Below are 26,914 nucleotides of genomic sequence, written 5' to 3'. Positions count from 1 at the left end.
AGATGGCGGCGTGTCAGTTAGCAGAGTGTCAGCTATGTCACACGGGCACAGTCATGGCGCAGACTGCTCTTGCAGCGCCGAGCGATCTGACGGCCCGGAACGTGGTTTGGAGTATGGGCTTTATCAGAAGATTGACCTGGAAAAACTGCGATGTCTGAATGAGCGTGAAGAAGGAAGCGGCAAGACTGTGTTCAGGGCCTGGGAGGAGCGGGAGGACCGGAGCCGGGTAATGTCACACACACACACACCTGCCTGCATGTCTGATGGGTGAGCTAGGGAAGTGTATTGGAAAGGCCTGATGGTAGTTCTTGTCTAATCCCAAAAGCAAACATTTTAGATTTGCTCCCATTTATTATACCATTCAAATTTGTTTTCTTTTTATCTGTTAGATAAAAGCAAACAAAAATACATGTTGATCCTGCCAAAAAACCTGTGAGCTGATAACTTCCTGTGCACTGACTGTTATTAACCTCTTGCCGACTGCCCCATGTACATTTACTGCGGGTGGCGACACCTGTGCACAGAATCACATACCTGTACGTGATTCTGCACTTCCAGGTCTGGGGTGCGCACGCACGCCGCCGGCCACCCGCTCCAATCACAACGGGAGCCAATCTGCGGGTCCCACCGGTGTTCTGCCGACAAACTCCAATCACAGCGGGAGCCAATCAGCAGGTCCCACCGGTGTTCTGCCGACAACTCCAATCACAGCGGGAGCCAATCAGCTGGTCCCACCGGTGTTCTGCCGACAACTCCAATCACAGCGGGAGCCAATCAGCTGGTCCCACCGGTGTTTTGCCAACAACTCCAATCACAGCGGGAGCCAATCAGCTGGTCCCGCCGGTGTTCTGTCGACAACTCCAATCACAGCGGGAGCCAATCAGCTGGTCCCACCGGTGTTCTGTCGACAACTCCAATCACAGCGGGAGCCAATCAGCTGGTCCCACCGGTGTTCTGCCAACAACTCCAATCACAGCGGGAGCCAATCAGCGGGTCCCACCGGCGTTCTGTCGACAACTCCAATCACAGCGGGAGCCAATCAGCTGGTCCCACCGGTGTTCTGCCAACAACTCCAATCACAGCGGGAGCCAATCAGCTGGTCCCACCGGTGTTCTGCCGACAACTCCAATCACAGCGGGAGCCAATCAGCAGGTCCCACCGGCGTTCTGCTAACAACTCGAATTACAGCGGGAGCCAATCAGCAGGTCCCACCGGTGTTCTGCCAACAACTCCAATCACAGCGGGAGCCAATCAACTGGTCCCACCGGTGTTCTGCCGACAACTCCAATCACAGCGGGAGCCAATCAGCAGGTCCCACCGGTGTTCTGCCGACAACTCCAATCACAGCGGGAGCCAATCAGCAGGTCCCACCGGTGTTCTGCCGACAACTCCAATCACAGCGGGAGCCAATCAGCTGGTCCCACCGGTGTTCTGCCGACAACTCCAATCACAGCGGGAGCCAATCAGCTGGTCCCACCGGTGTTCTGCCGACAACTCCAATCACAGCGGGAGCCAATCAGCAGGTCCCACCGGTGTTCTGCCGACAACTCCAATCACAGCGGGAGCCAATCAGCAGGTCCCACCGGTGTTCTGCCGACAACTCCAATCACAGCGGGAGCCAATCAGCTGGTCCCACCGGTGTTCTGCCGACAACTCCAATCACAGCGGGAGCCAATCAGCTGGTCCCACCGGTGTTCTGCCGACAACTCCAATCACAGCGGGAGCCAATCAGCGGGTCCCACCGGTGTTCTGCCGACAACTCCAATCACAGCGGGAGCCAATCAGCGGGTCCCACCGGTGTTCTGCCGACAACTCCAATCACAGCGGGAGCCAATCAGCTGGTCCCACCGGTGTTCTGCCGACAACGCCAATCAGCTGGTCCCACCGGTGTTCTGCCGACAACTCCAATCACGGCGGGAGCCAATCAGCTGGTCCCACCGGTGTTCTGCCGAGAACTACAATCGCGTCATTTTCAGTGACTGTACATCATGAATAATTGGAGGTTTTGACAACTTGGTGTTTTCACAGAACAGGAGGTGTTCTATCAGATTCTGCAACCGGAAGTGACGTTCAGACGGGAACAACTTACTGCGCATGCCCCATGCGTTCCAATAGGTTATCTAATGTGGCAGAACACAAAGTAGCGGCGGACGTCTTCTTGCACCCACGCAAGTCTTGAATTTTACATTTATTTAAGCAGTAAACACGCCTTATATACTGAAATAGACTATTTTACCGTGACCAAATGAAATAGTCTATTTCACTATATAGTCAGTTTGTCGCTGAGCAGTGCGGGGTGTACCAAAATGGCCGTCGCCACCTTCTACATGCAGGTTTCTTGTTATATTTATTATTTTACAATAATAATATAAATGTAATACTGTTATTCAGTATATAGGGTGAATTTACCGCTAAAATAAATGTAAAATTGAAGACTTGCGTGGGTGTAAGAAGTGTCCGCCTCTGCTTCGTGTTCTTTTACATTATAAAACCTATGGGAACGCACAGCGGCCATGTTGGAATGCATGGCGCATGCACAGTAAGTTGTTCTCGTCCGCACGTCACTTCCGGTTGCAGAATCTGATAGAACAGCGGCAGCGTATAGACTCCTGTACATGCTATAATGAGTGGACATTGTTAGTCCACTCATTATAGCATGTACCGGAGTGTAAAAGCTGCCAATGTTCCGTGAAAACAACATTTGGTCGAAATCTCCAATTATTCCTGGTGTACACTCACCAAAAGTAACGTTGTCTTCGTTTTCGGCAGAACACCGGCAACCTGCTCCCATTGTGAATGGACACAGCTGGAGCCAATCAGTGGGTCAGGCGGACTCAATGTCTGCCAGCAACCGGCGATCATTCAAGAGAGAAGCAGAACGGCGGTCTGCCAATGTAAACTAGGCAGATTGCCATTCCGTGACAAGGGAAGGTAGTGATCTTGTGTTTCTGCTAAGCAGGAACACAGATTTCTGCCTTCCCACAGTTATTAAGCACTCCCTAGGAACATATTTAACACTTTGCCCCTGATGTTAACCTCTTTCCAGCCAGTGTCATTAGTACAGTGACATTGCAATTTTTTTAGCTCTGATCACTGTATTGGTGCCACTGGTCCCCAAAAAGTAGGGATGCACCGAAATGAAAATTTTGGGCCGAAACCGAAAATGCAGGATGCCATTGGCCGAAAACCGAAAATGACTTTCCCCAAAAAAAAATTAAAATAGATAGAAGAGGGGCATACACCAAAAAACAGGCAGCAACGTACACCTGTCGCTGCCACCCTGTCACAGTATATGTACTGTGACGGGTTGGCAAGAGGTTAATTTAATTACCAATGGTATTTGTATTATGCAGCATGAGGGGGTTAATGTATTGTCACTGCTGCATTAGTGCAACCAGTATCAGTGTTAATTAACACTGGTTGCACTGATACTGGTTGCACTAATGCAGCACAAAGGGGTTAATTAACTGCCACTGGTCGGTCACTAATGCAGCAGTGACAATACATTAACCCCCTCATGCTGCATAATTAATACAAATACCAATGGTAAGCTGCCTCAGCTATCACCCCCCCCCTCCCCCCTCCTCTCTCAGCCTCAGCGTCCCTCTCCAACTCACTCAGCTCCTCCGGTCACTGTGTCCATTATTCAAAAGTCCCGCCTCTGGCCGGCCGCCCGCCTCCCGGTGATGTCACTACTACTAGGATCTGTACATGAATGAACTGACACACCGGGCGGGCGAGCGGCCTCTAATAGCTGTCACTATGAGCCGTTCACTTCTCTTCAATTCCCTGACAGTCCGGGCGGCCGCTAATACATAGTACTATGTGATCCTTCCTGTCAGCTCAGCGGGACTATGACTATGTGTGAATGAGATCTGATCTGACCTGACACCGGGCGGGGGGGCGGGTTGGAGCGGCCGCTATTAGCTGTAACTATGCAAGCGCTTCACTTCCTTGTCAGGCATGTATCTCCGCTGACAAGGAAGTGAAAGGCTCACATAGTTACAGCTAATAGCGGCCGCTCCAACCCGCCCCCCCGCCCGGTGTCAGGTCAGATCAGATCTCATTCACACATAGTCATAGTCCCGCTGAGCTGACAGGAAGGATCACATAGTACTATGTATTAGCGGCCGCTCGCCCGCCCTCCTGCCTGGTATGTTCATTCACTAATGCAGAGATCCTAGTAACAGGGACGTCATTGAGAGGCGGGCGGCCGGCCAGAGGCGGGACTTTTAAAACCTGCCCTGCGCTGCGCTGCGCCGCGCCCTCCTCCTTCCTCACGGCGGCCATATTAATTTCGGCACCGTTAACCCATTATCGGCCGAAATGAGAGAGGCTCATTTTCGGCCGATAATTTCGGTGGCCGAAATTTCGGTGCATCCCTACCAAAAAGTGTCATTTAGGGTCTGATTTGTCTTCCGCAATATCACAGTCCAGCTATAAGTCGCTGATCGCCGCCATTACTAGAAAAAAAAACAAAAATTCAATCAATTCCATTGTTTGTAGACATTATAACCTTTGCACAAACCAATCAATAGACACTTATTGGGATTTTTTTTTTTTTTACCCCAAAATATGTAGCAGAATACATATTGGCCTAAATTGATGAAGAAATTAGATTTCTATTTTGTTCATTGATGGACACGGCTCCTGATCTTCTTAACCATTGGGTTATACCGTCCCCTACAGGAGTAGGACACTAGGCAGAAAAAAAGTTTGGCTACGCCTATGGGCAGTCCCAGGGGGGTATACTCCCTCTCTCTGTTATACGTACTCCGTTTTTTCTGCCTAGTCGGGAGTAAGGCCCTAATTCCTTGCTGGGATCTCTGGTCCTGGCAATTTTTCTTCTTTTTAGATAGATTTATTCTTCTGTTTTTTTTCCTGTGAGATCTACAATCAACTGTCGACTCCACAATAGGTCGGCCGCAACATAGCCCCACCAGGCAGGGGCTGGCCTGATAGTTAAATGCCTCGCAAGGTCACACCAGGTCTCAGCCCGAGTCGCAGCATTTCTCTATTTCAATGGCGAGGGGTTCTGTCTGAAGTGGTGCATGCCTGGTTCCTGGTTTGGTGAGTAGCTGTCCCCCCTCTCCCCCTGGAGAGTTTTGGGGTGGGCATGGGCACCTTCATGGGACGGTCTGACCCCCAGGTTCCCCTCCTTTACGTCAGGCACCCCCCTCATCTGTCCCTATATCCTATCCACCCCTCCACTTATGCTGGGGCTATGTGGGTGGTCTGGTCCACTTCCTAGGGTGGTAGCAGGGTGCTATGCTTGCTATGGGGGTTGTAACTGGTGGGGGCTTATACTGTCCTGCCTGGGCCTGTCCTTGAGGCCTAGGGATTCCTCCTTGGTGCCGCACAGGGCCGCCATTTTGTTGTAGCTTTTGCTGCAATGTATGGTGGCCATGTTTGTGTAATCTGTAGGCCATTTTGAAGTGGTTTGCCATAGAAAACAGCGGCGGCCATGTCTATGGAGCCTTCTGGGCGGTATTTTTGGCGGTGGGAGCCCCTCCTCATCCCCTGGTGCTGACTCTTGTATCCTTTAATTTCCTGATCGCTGCTTGTGCAGTGCAGATTCTACTGGTGGCTAAGGTTCCTAGCTTATGTGAGGTGATGAGTTTGGTGGGGTCCTCTCCCTCTCTCCTGAGGATCGATTGGTGCTTTGTGGCTGGCAACCGGGTGGTGCTGCCAGAGCTGTTTACCGGTTTACCATTGCCCTGGTGTCACAGACTCTGACCGAATGGGATAGGCTTTTGCGCTGTGACCTGGAGGGGGAGTAGCACCTCCCTGCCTTTGCTGAGCTGGCGGACCAGCTGGTCCAGGGGCTGAAGTTTATCTGTCATGCCTCTTTGGATGCGGCTCCCCTAGTGGCTCGGCTCTCTGTTTCGGCAGTGGTCCTGTGGCATGTCTTTTGGCTCAAATGCTGGTCTGCGGACCAGACTTTTAAAAAGGCCTTGACTTATCTTCCCTTTCAAGGAGATCGCCTGTTTGGTGCTACCCTGGATGACATCAATAAAGGTCTCATATGGGGGAAGAGTACCTTTCTTCCGCAGGTTACTGAAGGCAAGGACCCTCGTCCTAGACATGGGCCCCCCTTCTCGGCTCATAAGAAGTTTTTTATGTCCCTCAGGGTCGACTGACAAGGGATCGAAGCCCTTCGGGGCCTCCTCTGGAGGATCCAAGCGAACTTGCTCTGGCAAGTCAAGAGCGGCTTCTCCAGACCCGCGCACAAAGCCCCTTCAGCATGAATCTGCGCCCCCACCCGTATCTGCAGTGGGGGGAACGTCTTCGCTGGTTCCCGGACCCGTGGACTTCCCTGGTAGAAGACAAGTGAGTCGATGAGGTCATACGGTCCGGCTACAAGATCAAGTTTCATTCTTACCCCTTGCTAAGGTTCTTCCTTCCAACATACCACTGTCCCCGGTTCGCTTACAGGCTCTTTTTTTTGGGGTGGTGCAAGACCTTTTACTTCAAAGGTTGATGCAGGTATTGCATTAGGGTGAAAAATGTTATGGCTTTAGAACCACTTTAAAATCATATAGTAGCTAGAGGACCTGCCGAATTGACTGTTTCCTGCGAATGCGCAGGAATGACGTTGTCCTGCGCTGGCCAATGAAGAGGTCAAAGACAGGCACTCAGAAAAATATGTTGGCAAGGGACCATTGGACAGGTGAGTATTAATACCTTTAGTCCTGTTTTAAGCCCACAGTCATATGCTGATCCAGCCCTGAGTCTTCTCCTTCTGTTTACTTCTGCTTCTTCACATGTCCATGTCACTCCATGCAAGATGTCTACACTTCCTGATGGTTGTCTTGAAGGGGGGAAGGAGGGGGGTTTCCTCTCAGGAACCAAAAGAGGACTGACAGCATTGCAGGGATGGATTAGCAGCAATGTCAAGGGACCTGGTTAGGAAACGTAGGGGAGTATAGCTGGCTCCACCAAGTAAAGGATAAAAGAAAAAGCCTGTCAGGATGGATAGGGGGGAGGGGGGGTGGGTTCTTACACAAAAATCTCCCTTTATAGCACACTAAGCCTAACCTCTTCATAGCACTGGATGTAGCTGCTGAGGATGCTATTCGGCAACTCTGAAGGAGGTGCTTAACAAAAGACTTATTTGAAGCAGCCTCCTGCAGGTAATTGAATGCACAACTTATGTGTTTGGTGCTATATTCCAACGGAGAAGACTAAACTTCAGCTTTAATGCGGTTACTTTTTAACTTTTACCTACAGGTGCGCCTATAATAAGGCTTACCGGTAGGCAGCCGCTTACCCCAGTGGCGCATGCGCTCTGAAGGTCCGGCGTATCTTGCCGGACCTTCAGAGCTCCTTGCCGGAAAGTGAACTCCCACGCACATGTGCAGGAGTGACGTCATCGCGGCTCCGGCCACTCACAGCACCGTAGCCGTCTAACCTGGAAGAGACGCTGAGGGAACATGTCAGCAGTCTAGTACTTCGTTCTAAGGTAAGTATATCATAATGTGCTAGTATTCTATGCATACTAGCACATTATGCCACTGTCCTGCAGGGTTTGTTTTTTTGGGGATACAACCGCTTTAAAGTTGACTAAAGCAAAGATAACACTACTCCCATTGTACCTAAATCTGTTACTGAGAACCTTCAAATACTTATCGTTAAACTAGACTTGGATCCTACCAGTAGCCGGCTGACTCTCTATAAGTTAGGGTCTGGGAATCTGTGTGTGACGGGCACTGATTGGCTGCTTGAAACAGTTTCCAACTTTTGCTGCTGCCTAAACCAGGAAGTGTCTAAGGGCATCTGTTAAACGGAGCGAGTTTGTCCTCCTAAATGGCAGTAATTGAGGGTTCAACTTGTTTATCTGCTCATTGTTTAGGTGAGCTGCTCATTGCAAATCTTTGTTGTATCAGCAGAGACCCATTCCACATAGGCATTGAATTTAAAGGGGAAACCTTTAGGCTGGATTCACACATGCTGCGGCTCACAGCAGGGAGTCCGGTGTGTCCCTGTTCACCGATTCAGGTGCAAATTTTTGGCTGAATTTGCACCTGAATCAGAACCAAAGATGCACAAAACCCTTTCCAATTGTAGACCGCGGCTGCCTTGGAGGTGTGTGAACCGGCTCCATTGAGAGCCGCTCACATTCTCCTGTCATGCCAATTGGATGCAGGGAAACCTGCTTCCAAGTCGCATAAGTGTGAAATTCATTGTGCAATTTAAAGTGTAATTTAAGAAATACCTTTTTATGTTTTGGATAGAGTGGAGCGGGATTAAAAAACTTGTTAGTTTTTATTGCTGTCTGTGCCCCGTTTATGAGATTCATCTTCTCTATTTGTCACGTTTACTGTTATCACCAAAAGTGAAAGTAGAATAGACAGTAATAGAGGAGAAATCTTCCAATGGGGAGTGGGACACTAGTTCTTGTGACACCCTGGGATTCCCTCATTTTAGAGGGATTTTCTTTCACCTCCTGTTTTGGCTGTGGGAAGGGAAATCTCCCCTATAGGACACAGATGGCCAAAAGGAAAAAAAAAAAAATGACTGGGGTTTTAACATTCCCTCACTCTATCCATAATGGGGAAAACAAGATTTTGTCTTCAGCTCTACTTTTTTTTTTTTTTTTTTTTTTTGTATAAACGTTTTATTGAGAGAAATATAAACAGAACAGTATCATCAGGTAGCGAAATAACAAGGCCAGGTGATACAAAATGAGACAACTGCATACAACAGAGAGCATCGTATAATGAACTCAAATTCCTATGTCATTAAAACAAGCAAGTAGAGCTTAACTTGAAACAGTAAGGCTGTCATATGTACATTACATAAGAGTGCGGATGTATCACGGGCACATGCCCAAGCTTGAACGGACAAGATGAGTGGGAGGTAAATCTACGAAGGCTTCCACGTAGGGAAGGAGCACTTGTTAGTGAGGCGTAGAGGAGAGGGGGGGAAAAAGAAGAAGAGAAAAAAAAAAAGGGGGAACGTAACTAGGAGGGGGGGGGGGGGAATTCCCTATCTCAACTACCTGAAGATAAGGGAAGGGTGCAGTGGGGGGGGGGCTTCAAAGTATTATGTGAAGATGAGTCGTCCCAGGGACGAACACCCCCAAGGGGATCTAACTGTGTCCGAGTCCATGGGATGACCATCTGGTAGTGTTAGCAATCGACTCCCCGGTGAATGAGGGAATGTGGGAGCAGTGGAGAATAGGAGGGGGGGTTGGGACGAACTACTTAAGACAAACGCGGGGAACATCTGGAAACAGCAGATGTGGAGGAAAGAGAGGCAAAAGTGGAGGGGAAACAAGAGAGACAAAGAGAAGGGGGGAAGTGAAGAAAAAAGGGGGGTTCAGCTCTACTTTAACCACTTGCCGACCGCCAGCAGTACTGCGGGAGGTTGGCTCTGTCCCACGAAACGACATAATGGTACCTCGCTTTGCAGAACCTTGAGTGGGTGTGCGCGCATCCATTTGCCTAGGGAGGGCCAATCAGCGGGTTCGGCGGCCGCGATTGCCACTGGGCACCCGCAATCGCTCCCTGTGGAGACAGAACGCCAGTATGCCGTTGTAAACACAGCAGACCGCTGTTCTGTTAGTAATGAACACCAGGATCCTGGGCTTCTCTTATTTAGGGACACAGGTCCCTGTGTTCATTCAGTAAATACACCCCCCTCCCCCCACAGTTACAAAGCACCCCCTAGGGACACATTTAACCCTTTGATCTCCCCTGGTGTTAACCCCTTCCCTGCCAGTGTCATTAGTACAGTAACAGTGCATATTTTAAGCACTGATTACTGTAGTAATGTCACTGGTCCCCCCCAAAATGTCAGTCGGGTGTCCGATCTGTCCGCTGCAATGTCGCAGTCCCGCTAAAAATCGCAGATCGCCGCCATTACTAGTAAAAAATAAAAATGGCATAAATATTTCCCCTAGTTTGTAGACCCAATACCTTTTGCGCAAACCAATCAATATACAGTTATTGGGATTTTTTTTTAACCAAAAATATGTAGCAGAATACAAATTGGCCTAAAATGATGGGGAAAAAAATAGATTTTTCAATTGTTTTTTATTGGGAATGTTATGTAGCAGAAAGTAAAAAATATTGTTTTCAGAATCGTCGCTATTTTTTTTTTTTTTGTTTATAGTGCAAGAAATAAAAACCGCACAAGTGATAAAATACCACCAAAAGAAAGCTCTATTTGTGGGGGAAAAAAAGGACATCAATTTTATTTTGGTACAGCATCGCACGACCGTCAGTTAAAGTAACACAGTGCTGTATCACAAAAAATGGCCTGGTCATAAAGGGGTAAAACCTTCCGGTCAAGATGTGGTTAAACATTTTATGACTTCCCATTGCACATATACTGCGGCAGTATGGGCGCTCTGCCCCGGATCACGTACCTAATATGTGATCTGCACGTCAGTGTAGAGTGCCGCCACCGCCCGGCTGTGCTGTGGTTGGCTGCAGTACCAACCAATCAGTGGCTGTTGGCCGCTTATTGGTCGCGACACTTGACAATCAGCTCCAGACATTACCGAAGAGAGCTTTGCCTAGGTAAACAAACACAGGCCTTTCTTCTGACCGGAGCAATGTGCCAATTTGTTTTCTCTTCCTGCAAAGCAGGAATTAAAAACAGCACATTCCTTAGTAAAAGCAGCACATACAGTACATAGTAACACATGTTGGCCACACATTTAATGCCTAGATTGCCCTAGATGTTAACCCCTTCCTTGCCAGTGTCATTAGTACAGTGACAGTGTATATTTTTTAACACTGATCACTGTATTGGTGTCACTGGTTCCCCAAAAAAGTGTCACATGTCCAATTTGTCTGTCGCAAAATAGCAGGCCTGCTATAAGTCGCTGATCGCCGCCATTGCTAGTAAAATAATTGAAAATGAATAAATAAATCCCATAGTCATGTTTTTCAGCAGAAAGTAAAAAAATATTGATTTTTTTTTTTTTCAAAATTGTCTTCTTATTTTTTTTTCTAAAAAAAAAAAAAACTGCAGAGGTGATCAAATACCACCAAAAGAAAGCTATATTTGTGGGGGAAAAAAGGACATACATTTTATTTGGGTACAGCGTCTCAGGACCGCGCAATTGTCAGCAAAACTAACAGTGCCATTTCGCAAAAAATGGCCTGGTCATAAAGGGGGGGGGGGTAAACCTTCCAAGCTGAAGTGGTTAAGCTGGTCGTAGATTAATCAAAATGTGGCTGGTTCAGCAGCGACTGGCTGAATTTTGATCCAACTATGGCCATTCCTGTTCGACAAAAGTTGATCTGTAACACCTCCTGTCAAACAGAAATGTTAGAAAATTCTCATTCGATCAGTGGCTGCATTCAATCAGCTGCAGCGCTGATCAATCTATTCTACAGTGGAGGAGTCTCCATTGTCAGAATACAGTAGCCCAGTGGGGAGGATTACTCTGTCCACCTTGCTTGTGTGGATGGGGGGAATCCCTTCCCTTTTTGTTCTTTTCACCCAACTATGGGTGGCCTAAGACTGTAGAACAGTGCTGACACAAAACGTTCCTATGTGGTCCTATGACCAGAAGATAAAATGTCTCAACTATGGATCTAAGAATAAGCCATAAATTTATTCTGACCTACTTTGGTGGCTTGCTTGTATCCACAAAAACATTTTCAACTGTCTTAAACATGTGACCACCCAGAATGCTTGGTGACCACACTGCCCTGTTTTGTGATGTTTTTTTTTTTTTTGCCATCTTGCGATATTCTTTGGGATGCAACTTCAAACAGACAGTAAAATACCTGGCTAAAGATTTGTAAAGCAATAGCCATACACTTGTGATCCATCCAAAAATGCTGCATTATGTAGCTGCATAGCATAAAGAGTATGGCATTTTTTCAGAGCTCCCAAGCAAATATTGTCTGCTTCTTATAGTGATTGTTCATATTACCACAAAGGTGATGCCCACCTTGAGCATTCTTCCTACTTCTACATGGACTAATGGCTGGAATGCACGGGCCGAATATCGCCCGATCAATCGACCACCGACTTATGAAAAAGTGTTCCTCTGTCGAAAACGTTGCCAACATACACAGGCCGAATATCGCTGCATGCGTGATGATGTTCTACAGATTTTAAATGAACGACCTTAACACCAACGTATAGAATATCGTTCGTTCGCAAACGAGACAACAGAATTTTTCGTTTTTTTCAAACGGGATTTTTCGTTTACAATATCGATATCGGTCACTGATGGCTGGGCATTAACGAGTAGAATATCGGCCGATCCTTCGCTGAATGGAAATTTTCGGCCGATTTTCTTATCGTGTATTCCGGACATAACTCCCCCTTCTTCCTATCAATTTGTATCTTTTGTCCAGAGAGAAGTACTAAAGTCACATTTAATAAATTAAGGATTACTAAAGAGCATTGATCACTGACTTAATGCTGTATCAACATTCTATCCTCAGTCTATTCCTGCATCTGCATTTTTTTGGCTGTTCAAACCAGTCAGCAGGGGAAATGATACATCAATTTTCTGATGATTACAAAAGTGAAAGAACACAACCCTGGGCACCCATTAAATGTGTATGTTCCAGGAAGGGAGCTGGATGCTGCACAGTGTAGTTATGCAGTCTGCCCATCCATTGCCTGATTCCATTCTCACACTTGCTTCTGAAACTGTATTCAAGCAACTGATTAACACAGCTAAAGTCTGCACCATCCAGTGGCCAGCAAGTGAGAATATGCTTGACTAAAGGTTTGCTAGGTGCATGATCTTTCCCTCAGGCTCATGACATTGCTTACACTGTTTGCGCTCAGTGCATCTGAATGTGTGACTTACAGTGGGAGATAATAAGAGAGCAGTATAAATTGTAGACACAGGAAAGTTATGGAGATCTCTGGAATGATTCCAAGGTAAGGGACTAAGAGCCGGTTCACACTGGGGCGACTTGTCAGGCGACCTGGTCGCCTGACAAGTCGCCGTGGGTCGCCTGCCATAGATTAGCACAGGACCCGCTCTAATAGGAGCGACACAAGTCGCTGTGACTTAGAAAAAGGGTCCTGAGCTTCTTTGGGGCGACCTGGAGCAACCTGCATTGACTTCAATGATATGAAGTCCGTGCAGGTCTCTCCGAGGTCGCGGTGCGCGCTGTGCACCGCGACTTCACAGGTCGCCCCGGCAAGTCGGGTCGCCTGTATGTGAACCGGTGTTCCATGAGAATTACCTACCCGTGAGAAAAACCTACCCTCGTCACTTCCGGTTGCACGGCACTGTATGTCATTTGGCGTTTACATTAAAACAGCTGTGCTGCAATACGAGTGATCTCCACTCCTGTCCCTGTCACTTCCCTCATCTCGGCTAGTAAATCTAAAAGCCGCGGGGGGTGTATGAGAACATAAATCACGGAGCCGAGACCCGCTTTTATATTTACTAGCCAAGATCAGGGGAGTGACCGGGACAGGAGCGGAGATGACTTGTATTGCAGCACACTTGTTTTAATGTAAGCGTGGCGTGGGTAGGTTTTTTTCACGGACACCGTGATAATTTCCTACTAGTGCGCATGCGCACTAGTCAGGTCCTCAGCACTTTCATTAGGTATCCGGGGCTGTGAGCATGCGCACTGCTGCGCTGCTCAGCTGTTCCTGGCCGAAAGTGACGAGGGTAGGTTTTTCTCACGGGGTAGGTAATTCTCACGTTACACCGGCTCTAAATGTACACAGAATTCTAAAAGAATTGAAACGATTGCAAATTGAAGCTTGAAGCATATATGGCGTGTTTGTTTTTTGATTTTAGCTTCTTTTTAGTGTCACTTCCTGTGACAGCTGCCTTCATAGTTTGTCTCTTCTCTCTTCAGTTTGTAGAAAGCGATGCTGATGAGGAATTACTTTTCAACATTCCGTAAGTATGATTTATTGCTTTTCACCTTGTGTGCCTTCCTTGGTTTCCCGCTTGTTCCTAACTGCGGATATTCTTGTTAGGTTCACAGGGAATGTAAAATTGAAAGGTATTATAATCATCGGGGAGGACAGTGATGCTCACCCTTCAGAGATGAGATTGTGAGTACCATAGCAACAACATATATTTTCTTTCTCTAGATTTCTCTCATCTGGTACAGGCTGCTTGTGTATGCATGTATAAAATAAGTTATACATTTTTATTTATAGAAACTTATGACAACAGTCCTTATGAGTAAGACTGCAACCTTGCTACTTAACAGGGTAGCAGTAAAGAAGCAAAATAAAACCTTCTCCTTTGTTCCCGGTGATTGAGAACCAAGACTTCACCCCGGGCTTGACAGACCCAGGTTTTCGCACCCTGAAGGCCAGAGGTCTCCATCAGGCAGACACTTTATCGTCCGAGGACAATGGGTTTCTCGCCAGACTCTCTTCTCAGGCAGCTCCTTTGCCGCTTTGTCGTTCTGGCAAAAGAAACAGCTGGCTCACTTCCTGCAATCCTTGCCACCTGCGGCCTCATTTGCTAGACTCACTCCTTTCGAAGACCTATGTACGTCGGCTTCCCCATTGCGCCATACCATATCCTTGCTTTATCGTCTTCTGACGGGACCTGAACCTTCCTTTAGACCCCTTTACCTAACTCGCTGGTAACGGGACCTGGGGCTTTCCTTGTCGTACCACCAGGTTAATCGTATTTTCTTCTTCACTTATAAGACTTCCACATGCTCCAAATATCAGGAGGCTGGATACAAGTTCTTGACCAGGTGGTATTACACCCCGGCTAGGTTAAACTTACACAAGATGTTCCCCTCATGTTCTGATCTCTGCTGGCGCTGCGGGGAGGAGGTGGGATCCCTTCTCCACATCTTCTGGTCCTGTAGCCGCCTGCAGCCCTTCTGGGCTAAAAATTCACAGACCATACCCTTACTTTGAGTCCTGCTCTCTTCCTCCTCCACCACAATAGCTTTCCGCGATCCTCCTACCGGAAATCGATCCTGCCGCTCCTATTCACGGCGGCCAAGAGCTGTATTCCTCTTCTCTGGAAACAGTCGCAACCCCCCACGGTAGCAATGTGGTTGCGAAAAGTAGCAAATATCAACGAAATGGACTATTGTGGCGGCTTAAAGGGGCACTAGAGAGAAGTTCCTCAAACGATGGTACTACTGGCATGAGTTCAGTTTTCCCGCAGAATACAAAGATTTGATCGCCTAGATTGATACCGGTAGACCAGTTGGCCATCTCCATCTCTCCCGCCCCCCCCCCCCTTTCTACCCTTCTCTCACCCCCCCCCCCCCCTATCTTTTCTTTTTTTTTTTCCTCTCTTACCTTTCCCCCTCCAATGCTCTGCAGTTCTACCCTACTTCTGGAAAATTTCCTCCACCCCCCCCCCCCCCCCCCCGGGCATACGTACGCTAGTTACTTCTCGACGACTGCGGGAGGGTCAGGCCACCCGGATTGTTCCTCTCTATCTCCGTATGCCGGCCATTTGATAGAAGCCGGTGGGGACTGAGACCTTTCCGAGGGGCTGATGCCCCGCAGATCTCTTTTGACTTCTCGTATATTGTTTATCACTGTGAGATCATATGTCCTAAGGTTTGTTTTTGCTTCATGATTTGTTATCTGTTTATCTAATGTAAACACATTAAAACAATACTGGCGCGCACACCTAGGAACACTGATTTGGAGCTGCTGACACTCCCTAGTTAATCTAAAATAACCAAACAGTCTGAAATGTAAAACCTAATAGTGCAGCGCTAAGTGAACCAAACAAAAAATTATCAGTGTAAAAAGAATCATCTTTTTGTGCACTTCCATCTGCACGGGCCCCTCCTGCATGGACTTTTTACACTTTGATAATTTTTTGCTTGGTTCACTTAGCGCTGCACTATTGTTTTACATTTCTGTTTATCTAATGTGTTTGGACAAATACCATTGCTCTTAAATGTATTGTATGCCTATACCTTTTTCAATAAATATGGAATTTATAAAAAAAAAAAAGCAAAATAAAAACTGTTGTCATCCATAAATGTGAGCAACAACCACAATCCTGAACAAATACAGTATCTCACGTTTTTGTAAATATTTTATTATATCTTTTCATGTGACAACACTGAAGAAATTACACTTTGCTACAATGTAAAATAGTGAGTGTTTAGCTTGTGTAACAGTATAAATTTGCTGTCCCCTAAAAATAACTCACAGCCATTCATGTCTAAACTGCTGGAAGCAAAAGTGAGTACACACCTAAGTGAAAACGTCCAAATTGGGCCCAATTAGCCATTTTCCCTCCCTGGTGTCATGTGACTCATTAGTGTTACACTGTCTCAGGTGTGAATGTGTTAAATTTGGTGTTATCGCTCTCACTCATACTGGTCACTGTAAGTTCAACATGGCACCTCATGGCAAAGAACACTGTGAGGATCTGAAAAAAAGAATTGTTGCTCTACATAAACAGGACAGTTTCCATTCCGAACAGGCCTCGCTATGGTCAACCAAAGCAGTTGAGTGCATATGCTCTGCGTCGTAACAAGAGGTTGTCTTTTTGAAATAGACGTATGAGTGCTGCCAGCATTGCTGCAGAGGTTGAAGGGGTGGGGGTTCAGCCTGTCAGTGCTCAGACCATACGCTGCACACTACATCAAATTGGTCTGCATGGCTGTTGTCCCAGAAGGAAGCCTCTTCTAAAAGATGATGCACAAGAAAGCCCACAAACAGTTTGCTGAAGACAAGCAGACTAAGGACATGGATTACTGGAACCATGTCCTGTGGTCTGAGGAGACCAAGATAAACTTATTTGGTTCAGATGGTGTCAAGCGTGTGTCGCGGCAACCAGGTGAGGAGTACAAAGACAAGTATGTCTTGCCTACAGTCAAGCATGGTGGTGGGAGTGTCATGGTCTGGGGCTGTATGAGTGCTGCCGCCACTGGGGAGCTATAGTTCATTAAGGGAACCATTAATGCCAGCATGTACTGTGGCATACTGCAGCAGAGCATGATCCCCTCCCTTCGGTGACTGGGCCGCAGGGCAGTATTCCGACATGACTACAACCCCAAACACACCTCCAAGACGACCACTGCCTTGCTAAAGAAGCTCAGGATAAAGGTGATGGACTGGCCAAGCATGTCTCCAGACCTAAAACCTATTGAGCATCTGTGGGACATCCTGAAAGGTGGAGGAGCGCAAGGTCTCTAACATCCACCAGCTCCGTGATGTCGTCATGGAGGAGTGGAAGAGGACTCCAGTGGCAACCTGTGAAGCTCTGGTGAACTCCTTGCCGAAGAGGGTTAAGGCAGTATTGGAAAATAATGGTGGCCACACAAAATATTGACATGTTGGGCCCAATTTGGACATTTTCACTTAGGGATGTACTCTCTTTTGTTGCCAGTGGTTTAGACATTAATGGCTGTGTGTTGAGTTATTTTGAGGGGACCGCAAATTTACACTGTTATACAAGCTGTACACTCACTACTTTACAATGTAGCAAAGTGTAATTTCTTCAGTGTTGTCACATGAAAAGATATAGGGGCGCATGTGCGCGATCGTGTGAGATGGCTGCCTAGACTCTGCACCACCGGACCCTAACAACCCGACTAATGGATCACTGATTTAACCCCGGCACGACAGCTCAAGCTCCCACGACCGCAGACTGCTAGGCACCCATGGGCATGCACTGCACGCCTAAATATAGGCAGAAGCGCTTATTGCAGCCAAAAGCCTCCCCTGCTATGGGAAAGCAAGATGGAGCCTGAACCTCCTGGTGACTCCATGCGGCTCTCGGCAGGAGGACCAGCCTCCCCGACAGACAGCCTGCAACAGTTCCCCCACGGACCTGGTAAGCCCTGTATCAACTGACCCTGAGACATTGCTTTCTAAATTCCGTTCCATAGTGAGGGATAAAATATCCACGGCCTCCTGCAAGCTTTCTTCAGATCTCATGAGGGGCCTTAAAGAGCTAGGCCACCGCACAAATCAAATAGAACAAAGGATGGATTTAGCCACCACAGTTCTGGAGGGCCATGAGGATGAGGTGGATAAGCTCAACGCTGAGCTGAAAGCTTACGTGATAAACTGCAGGTTGCTGAAAACAGGGCCCAAAGGGATACCTTCCGAATCCGCAGGATCCCAGAGGCCATAACTGATTTGTAAGGCACTGCTACATCCTTCTTCAAGGAATTAGCACCGGAGAATCCACTTGAGCGCCTGGAATTTGACTGCATTCCCAGATTCTTTGCACCTAAACCCATGCACGGCGCTCATAGGGATGTCATTATAAAATGTCACTATTGCAGCACTAAAGCAAGTCTTTTGCAAGCAGCTAGAGAATGGTCTCTCTCCAATTGTCACAGATCTTTCTCGATCATGATTGCCAAACGGCAAACTTTGAAACCATACTTGCAGATCCTGCAAACCCATGGTATCGAGTACAGATGGGGGTTCCCCTTTAAACTTTTCCTTCCAAGGCCGCCAGTTCCAAGCCTCCACAATGCCTGACCTGCAACGCCACTTCCAGGAATTGCAACTGGATCTTCCACCTTCCACCTCAAAATCCCATCGTAGGTCGTCTCCACCCCTCCGGAAATCGTCTCAAACATCTCAGCAAGGCTCCCAGGCCCTCCGCTACCTTCAAGCCCAACACTTCCAGGATTTCCCTATAGGCTGAGGGACCTAGTTCCCTAGGACTGGGTCATACATTTCTACATGGACCTGGGCTTCCTACCATTTGTTATCGGTGTTGGCGCTATTAGACGGCACATATCCTGTCTCCTTCCAGTTACCATGTGGCAGTCCTGTGCCACAATGTTGGTGTTCTTCCTAGGTTATTGTTATACTTTAGATGAAAATACATAAAATGCTTTGAATTTACATGCAGGTCGCAATAGTGCATGTGGGTTGGCCACCCTAGGCTGCCCAATTTGAGAGATGGCGGGCCTGGATAAGGGTGACCCACATTTGGTGCGCTGACTGCATAATGTTATACTTTTTCAACTCGTTGTGCCCTTTGTTGCTCATTGTGGCTACTGGTCTACTTAAGTTCTCTCACTACAAGTGTAAGATAGGTATATCATCTCTCTCTATCTCTATATATCTCTATCTCTATCTCTATATATCTCTATCTCTATCTCTATATATCTCTATATATCTCTATCTCTATATATCTCTATCTCTATATATCTCTATCTCTGTATATCTCTATCTCTATATATCTCTATCTCTATATATCTCTATCTCTATATATCTCTATCTCTATCTCTATATATCTCTATCTCTATCTCTATATATCTCTATCTCTATCTCTATCTCTATATATCTCTATCTCTATCTCTATATATCTCTATCTCTATCTCTATATATCTCTATCTCTATCTCTATCTCTATCTATCTCTATCTATCTCTATCTCTATATATCTCTATCTCTATATATCTCTATCTCTATATATCTCTATCTCTATATATCTCTATCTCTATATATCTCTATCTCTATATATCTCTATCTCTATATATCTCTATCTCTATATATCTCTATCTCTATATATCTCTATCTCTATCTATATATATATATATATATATAATTAAAATAGGGAAAAAAATATATATCATAAAATAAACCAAAAATAACCTATTTTCCATCCAGGTTGTCTTCTTATTGCTTATGGGACTTGCTTCCAAATATATAGTCCTTTATTCTTTGTTCTTTTATTTAGACTTTGAACCATGATCTGGTTACCCTTGGCCACGATGGGCGACACATGAGCCAAATTATCTACTTTTCAGTGTTGCACTATTTCCATTAACACCATTATCACCCTTTCGGGTTGTCAGGTTGTTGTTATTGGTTCCCCACCCTGGGCTCCCCTGGTTTTGGGGCCTGGGATGGGTACAACCCAGTCTTGCTACGGGAGCTTTATACGTCCTCTTTTATTATGTTTGTGCCTTTTTTATAATATATTATGCTTAGTGCTCAATTTTTTTTCTGGTTATTGAAATTGTTTAAGATAGCCCGGTGGATCACTACTCCCCCAAAAGGTCGGAACTTGCGCAGGACTATGGTCCTGGCCAACCACGACCTTCTCGTGGGCCTTTTGACACACTTACAGATGCATTTTTGCTTTACCAGTTTTTCTCGGCCTTCTTATACTTTTTCTCTTGGCTCCTCCTTTTTCATCAGCTTCTTCCTCCTTTACAATTTTACCTTATTCTTCCACCCCTCCCCCCCCCCTTTGAGCCCCGGTTCACATATGTGTGAGTGCCGGGTTCGCATGTAATATCGGAGCGCACTGCTCCGACATTACATGCGATCAGCTGTGCGGTGCGAGTTTAGCCATACAGTTTGTATGGCTAAATTCGCATCGCGCCCGGAGCAAACACGCACAGGAGGCATTTTTGCAGCCGCATCAGGATCGGATCGCACAGCGGTTCACACTTGTGCGATCCGCTCCTGTGCGAACTGCACGATCGCACTGCGATATGCGATCAAACTGGGGGTGTCGTTAAGATTACATTGACACCCCCAGCGTATCGCATATGGCAGTGTGAACTGCCGGGGGTGCGTGTGCGATGCGGGAACAGGCTGCGAATTCGCAGCCTTCCCGCATCGCATAAATGTGAACCGAGCCTGAGTCCACAAGGTCTGCATCAGGAGACACTATTACGCTTTTATCTTTTTTCCCATCATGACGCTAAACTGGTTGTCTCTAAACATCTAAGGTATGAACTCGCCCCAAAAGAGAGTGAAGGTTTTTAAATATCTTATTAAAAAAAAAAAAAACAGCAGATTGATATAGCATGCGTACAGGAAACTCCTATTTCTTCTTCCTCTTGTCCTAGGTATTTTGATGCCCAGTACCCTCGAGTGCTCTTAGCTAACGACCCGACAAAGCAGAGGGGAGTCCTCATAGCCTTTCGCAAATCAGTCCCTTTTAGTTGCACTAAGCAGATAGCAGACCCAAATGGTAGATATCTTCTGCTCCAAAGCGTTATTCAGGATACGGAGGTCACTATAATGACCTATTATGCCCCTAATTCTAATCCATGACCTTTCCTGACCCATGTTTGCTCCTTCTTGGCATATCGCCAAAAGGGTACCCTCCTTTTATGCTGTACCTTTTTTCACACAGCAGCTTCCATTCACTTCAATAGGAAGCCCTTCTGTGGGCCTGTCAAGCTGCTGATAGAAAATCTGTTTTCCTTTTTATATAGTTTAAAACTCAGAATTTGAGGCAAGTGTGTGTAAATACTTATTCATATGATTTCCCCTAGGTTTAAGAACGTTCCTCAAATGAGCTTTGATGACACAAGAAGGGAAGCAGACCAAGTCTTTAACCTAAACATTGATACCACTGGTGATCTGGAGTATCAGACAAAGTAGGTATTTACAATATGTAAATCACATATATGCATTAGCCTTGAAAGGGTTTTCTAAATGACTAGCACCACGTTTACACCCATCCAATATCCATTTGCAGTGTGCCAGGAAGCAGCTGCAAGCCTACTACCACTTTAGAAATTGGCTTTTTTGTGTGACCTAACCCCACTTCAGAAAATATTGCTTCCTGTGGTTTTGAAAGTGGGGGGTGTCATGGCGCTCTTCTAATATCCCAAGGTGGTACAAGGAATGTGGGTGGATGGGAGGGGGGGGGGGGGGGGTTATGGGGCTGCGTGGGGGGTAACAAAGTTTGGTACTGTAGGGAAGCTATAGTCCGCGGCAGCCGGCTGAAGCGTGGAGAAGCCCTGAGAGATGCAAGAAAGGAGAGAGCGGCGCCAGCTTAGTATAGTACAAGTTTATTTAACACTGTTAAAATTGGTGACTCACTGTCCGAGGTTGGGTGAGACCGGTACACAAAGACTGTTAGGGTCATCCATCTTCCTCTTCCAGGATAGTGGTCATAGGAGAAGGTGGTGAGGTTCCAGAGGTATAGCCGAGCCGCTGTGGGGCTGCTAGTTGTCACTGGCCGCGGCGGAGCATGCACAACAGGGCTCCGGCTGCCGACTTCTGATCCCTGATGACATCACTTCCACGCCTGACGAAGGAGCACGGATGCTCTGAACGCGTGCAACCCCTATTTTTCTCCTGCCAGGAAGTGATGTCATCAGGGATCAGAAGTCGGCAGCCGGAGCCCTGTTGTGCATGCTCCGCCGCGGCCAGTGACAACTAGCAGCCCCACAGCGGCTCGGCTATACCTCTGGAACCTCACCACCTTCTCCTATGACCACTATCCTGGAAGAGGAAGATGGATGACCCTAACAGTCTTTGTGTACCGGTCTCACCCAACCTCGGACAGTGAGTCACCAATTTTAACAGTGTTAAATAAACTTGTACTATACTAAGCTGGCGCCGCTCTCTCCTTTCTTCCTGTGGTTTTGCAAGACTAGTGGTGCATCATGCTGTAAAAATAAAAGATTTGTAATGATAATAGCTATTGATTTTGCGTACCGGCTCAATGCAAACAGCTGATTGCTGTTTGGGAAAACATGATCAACGCTAGTTACTACAGTGAAAGAAGTGTAGAGGGCTTTTACCTCATAGTCTGAGGATTGGAGTCTTAGAAATCATTGGATATAGAGGTTGTCTTCTAACCAGTTAGTGTACACACACTAGGCCTTGTCCTCCTAAAGTGTTTTTAAACCTCAGACAGGAAATATGAACAAAGCATATCCCTCTATAGCGTGTAATTGTCCCAATCAATAATTGTAGAAGAGAAGACTGCAGATAGACAGATACAACTTATGTAGGAGGATGTGTATCACCTGAAGCCAGACACTTCACTGGGTATATGGAAGGGTTTACAACCACTTTAAGAAAGCATCATCTGTCCTAATTTATGTTGAGGTGGAACCAAACCTCTTCTAGTTTTACATCTGATAGACTGTGCCATTTTCAGCTCTCTTCTGGTCTGCAGTTGCCATGGTCCTGCTCAGTTGAGCAGCTATGACACCAACCATCTGAGGGTTTGACAATTGGTTGAGAGCTAACCTAAGCAGTGTGACAGTTGTCACCAGAGGCATGCCTAGGATGCAGGATACATTGTGTATAGGTTAGTAGGCAGAATGTAAATTAAGACACTGCAGAAAACAACATTGGTATGTTTGTTTAATAATTTAAATTTTTTGAATATTTCCAACATTGTAAAAATCATTCCACTTTAAGGACTCGTGCACACTGGACGTTTTTACAGCTGCTGTTTTTGGCATTAGACATTTTTATTTTATTTTTTTTCTGCAGCCAGTAAACTCCCCAAAAATGTTATCCTATGTGTCCATGCACACATAGGCTTTTATCAGCAGTTTATGGCAGGAGCGTTTTCTGGCTGGAAAAAAAAAACCCAGTAGTAGTGGCTTTTGAGAGGAGTTTTTTAGCTGTAAAAACGCTCTAACTGATTAGAAAAAGCTTAAAAACACCGAAAAAAAAAACATGGCTATTCAGCATCTATCAATGTTTTTGAGCCATAAGCTTTTTGTGGGAGTATAGTGTTGCTAAAAAAAAAAATTGCTACAGCTAAAAAAAAGCTGAAAAATGCTACTGCAAAAAAGCTGAAAAACTCCTTCTACAGTTACAGCTTTCTAATGACATTTTCATAACTTCCAGTGTGCGTGAGGCCTAAAGCTTGTGGTGAATACTTAGGCTACATTCACACCTGAGTGTAGCGTTTTCGCACGTTTTTACCGCAATTTACAGGCGTTTTTTGTGCGGGCGTTTTTAGATTAAATAGAGACCAATGAAAAACGCCTGTAATCTGCCCAAAAAGAAGCTCATGTACTTTTTTGAGCGTTGGGCGTTTTGCTCACAGCGTCAAAACGCTCAGATATGAACAGGGGCCATTGAAATGAATAGGATTTGTCTTGTTGGGCGTTTTGAGAGCTGATCCTAGAGCAGAAAAACTCCCCAAAAACGCCCCAAAATGCCTACATGTGAACGGAGCCTTAAAAAAAAAAAAAAAAATATTAACTCAATTTATGACCACTTTGTGTTGTTTTTTTTTTTGTTTTTAGTGCTTTCCATTTGTTTTTCATATCCACTCTTTTTCACAAATAAGACTTTTTTTTCACTTTTTCATGCATGCATTACATTGGGCTCTTTTTTTAAGGGCTAGCACCAAAAGTTAGGATTCAGCAAAACGTGGCTTTGATCGGACTATATATCTTTCTGTATGTAAATTGTGATTTATAATATAAGACGAGCAGCGTTGCACAACATCAAATGTATATGTACTATATGGGACACAAAGCGGTGTATAACATAACAGCCCAATATATATAAATCTGTTATACAACACTTTTTACATTCTGATATACTGAATACATCAAATGTGATAAACAGCTCTGCAATATAACAGTCTACAGCATGCAAGTAACTGTGCACTGTAACTGTCCACAGCATTCAATCGCACCTTTGCAGTGATTTGCAGTGATTTGAGAAACCACCACTAAATGTTTTTTATGTTCACATCCACACAGCATACCTAAAAATAATTTATTTTAAATTTCTCACCGTTTTGGTTGTTTCTATTAAATTAGGATAATACACATGACTTCATAGGCAGCTTGCATTGTTCAGAATTATTTGTTGATCAGTAAACTATAGGGGCAATTTTGGAACAAGCTCCTTCTTGACACTTCACAGAAGGAGAAATCTACATAAAAAGAGGTAAGCTGCTATTTTAAAAATATTTATTTAAATTGGTTGTAAACTCTCATATATATATATATATATATATATATATATATAAGTGACTGGCCTCAGGTGATACAAAGAGATGAAACAAATGCTCCTACATAAGTTGTACCTGTTTATCTATAGTTGTTTTTCCCCTACATCCATTAAAAGTGCAGAATTTACACAGGATATGTAAGCTCTGAAAAACAGGAGGCAGAGAGCTGAAGTTGCATCAGTGAGGAGAGCTCGGAGACCTGATTGGAGGGAAAAGACGCGCCCCCCCCTTACACAGGAAAAGAGCTGAGGCTGTCAATCAGCTGGAGGTCCGTCCCTTGTCACCATTATTCTTTTGGTGTCTGGAAAATTAGTCAGAAGTCATTCATACTGATAGCAGAGAAATGAGACAGAGGACCGAAATGATATTTGGTGCTATGGACTGAGTACACATTATAGAGGGATATGCTTTGTTCATATTTTGTGTCTGAGGTTTACAACCATTAACTTATGCTATGTGGATGAGAAATACACTTTAAGGCTAAATTCAGGCACTGGGTCCAAAGGGCTTCTAAAACTGAAATCCGGAATATTGCTGCACTCCTTGGTATCTTTATTGAAGCATTAAAATCACATCACAGATATGACAGGAACATAAACGGTAAGGCCTTTCACGCTAATGTCAGCGCTTACTCTCACCCTGACACATGGAAAGAAGAAAAAACAATGCTGGCTGAGACATTTTTGATTCTGTTGCTTCCCTACAGCTGAACGACATCTCTGGATCCCTTAGAAGTAAACCAAAAAGTGGGGTCACTTGGGTGACATCATTGATAATGTGACAGGCACCTAGACAATCAAATTAGTTAGTTTTCTTGTTTTCTTCTACCATTATATTATTCTTTAGCATATCAATGGTAATGTTCCTGTGTTTTTTGGTTTTGTTTTAGAATATCCCGGTTTTCCAGTGTATCTCATTTGTCTATCCATATCTCTAAGAATTTTGGGGCTGAAAACACAAAGATTTTCTACATTGGCTTAAAAGGAGAATGGACAGAGGTAAAAAAATTGCATGTATTTACCAAAACTTTTGGGTAAATCCTGGAATAGATTAGGCTTCATATTAAACCATTGAAATTGCACATTACCACACACGGGCTGCCTCAAAATACATTTTTACTTTAGTGCTGGAAACCCTTTTTGAATTCCTTTGGAGGAATGGAGTTGATGAAATGTCCATAGCCAATCTATCGATCGACATCAACCACCCTATTGTTTTTTCCCTGCTCGATCAGTGCTACGGGCTAATGACTGCAGCACTGAACATTGTATTCTGGATGCAGAATACAACAGCTCAGTGGGAGCATTTCCCCATCAACCTCCAATGTGCAGATGGGGGAATTGGGTCACTTTTTTTATGTTCGAACCGCTCGTTGAAGGGAAAAAATTGAATGTTTGAGCTGCATTATATAGGTCACATACAGAGACAGATGGTGATGAGAAGTGTAGGATGTGAAGGGGTTTAAAAAAAAAAAAAAATGTTCTCACAGTCAGTGGAAATAAATAAATGGATCTGCAGCTTCTGCTGCAGAATCGTTCATTCCACATTCACAACTTACTCTGTTGGAGGAAGGGGGGCGATCAGCCATGTAAAAATAATGTGATCACTATAATAGGTCAATAGTCAGATTGGCTTGGTGCACGGTTTCTGTGTACACAGCGAATTGCAGGCTCAATGGCCACCTGGTGGCTGTTTTATACAGTGCCATTTTTTAAAAAAAGAATTAGGTAAATAACCGTTCTCCAATCTGCCAGGCACAAGGCTCCCAGTAAACCTGTACAGGGGTAGCATGACTGTAATATTCATTCTCATTAGACTGGATGAAAAGAACAGCTACTTTTTTTTTTTAAATAAGATTCCTAATCCTGGTACATTAGCTTTGTGGATTGACTATCATAATATATTGGATAGATAAAACATGTTTGAATTACAAATATCTTTTGTTTATATTGCAGGCTCATCGCCACGAAGTGACCATCTGTAACTATGAGTCAGCAGCTAATCCAGCAGATCACAAAGGAACCCAAATCACTCCTGCGTCGCATTTTATTTCCTAATGTCATAATAATGTTCCTTGGCTTAACAGGATAGCTTTTTTTTTTCTGCATGATTTCTGCTGTTTATGAATTTGTTTAAATACAAATCTTGATACAAAGAATGTGCCCTTATATTTATTATTTGTTACAGGTATATACAGTGTAGAACACCAACAATTTACACAGTACCTTATATACTTCAAACTCACATCAGTCGATTCCCTCAAGGAGTTTAAACATAAAGACCCCTAACTCACATACACTATA

General features: G+C 45.3%; 1 protein-coding gene across 1 annotated transcript; it reads left to right on the top strand.

The window, feature by feature from the left end:
* PITHD1 (PITH domain containing 1) lies at nucleotides 1-26,914 on the top strand. The gene is made up of 6 exons (XM_082247735.1): nucleotides 1-226; nucleotides 13,806-13,849; nucleotides 13,930-14,007; nucleotides 21,163-21,267; nucleotides 25,501-25,609; nucleotides 26,567-26,914. The coding sequence occupies exons 1-6, from the start codon at nucleotides 35-37 to the stop codon at nucleotides 26,666-26,668; spliced, it is 630 nt and encodes a 209-aa protein (XP_082103861.1). The 5' UTR covers nucleotides 1-34; the 3' UTR covers nucleotides 26,669-26,914.

This window comes from Pelophylax lessonae (assembly GCF_965119305.1).
Source record: "Pelophylax lessonae genome assembly, chromosome: 2".
Classification (NCBI taxonomy): Eukaryota; Metazoa; Chordata; class Amphibia; order Anura; family Ranidae; genus Pelophylax; species Pelophylax lessonae.
Note: the sequence above shows the minus strand (reverse complement) of the source record. Positions and strands in the feature narration are given on the sequence as shown.

Excerpts from the sequence above, each read along its gene's own strand:
- PITHD1 (XM_082247735.1), top strand. The coding sequence starts at position 35 with ATGTCACACGGGCACAGTCATGGCGCAGACTGCTCTTGCAGCGCCGAG. Across the intron at positions 227-13,805 it reads AGCGGGAGGACCGGAGCCGG|TTTGTAGAAAGCGATGCTGA; the intron begins GTAATGTCACAC and ends TTCTCTCTTCAG. Across the intron at positions 13,850-13,929 it reads GAATTACTTTTCAACATTCC|GTTCACAGGGAATGTAAAAT; the intron begins GTAAGTATGATT and ends TATTCTTGTTAG.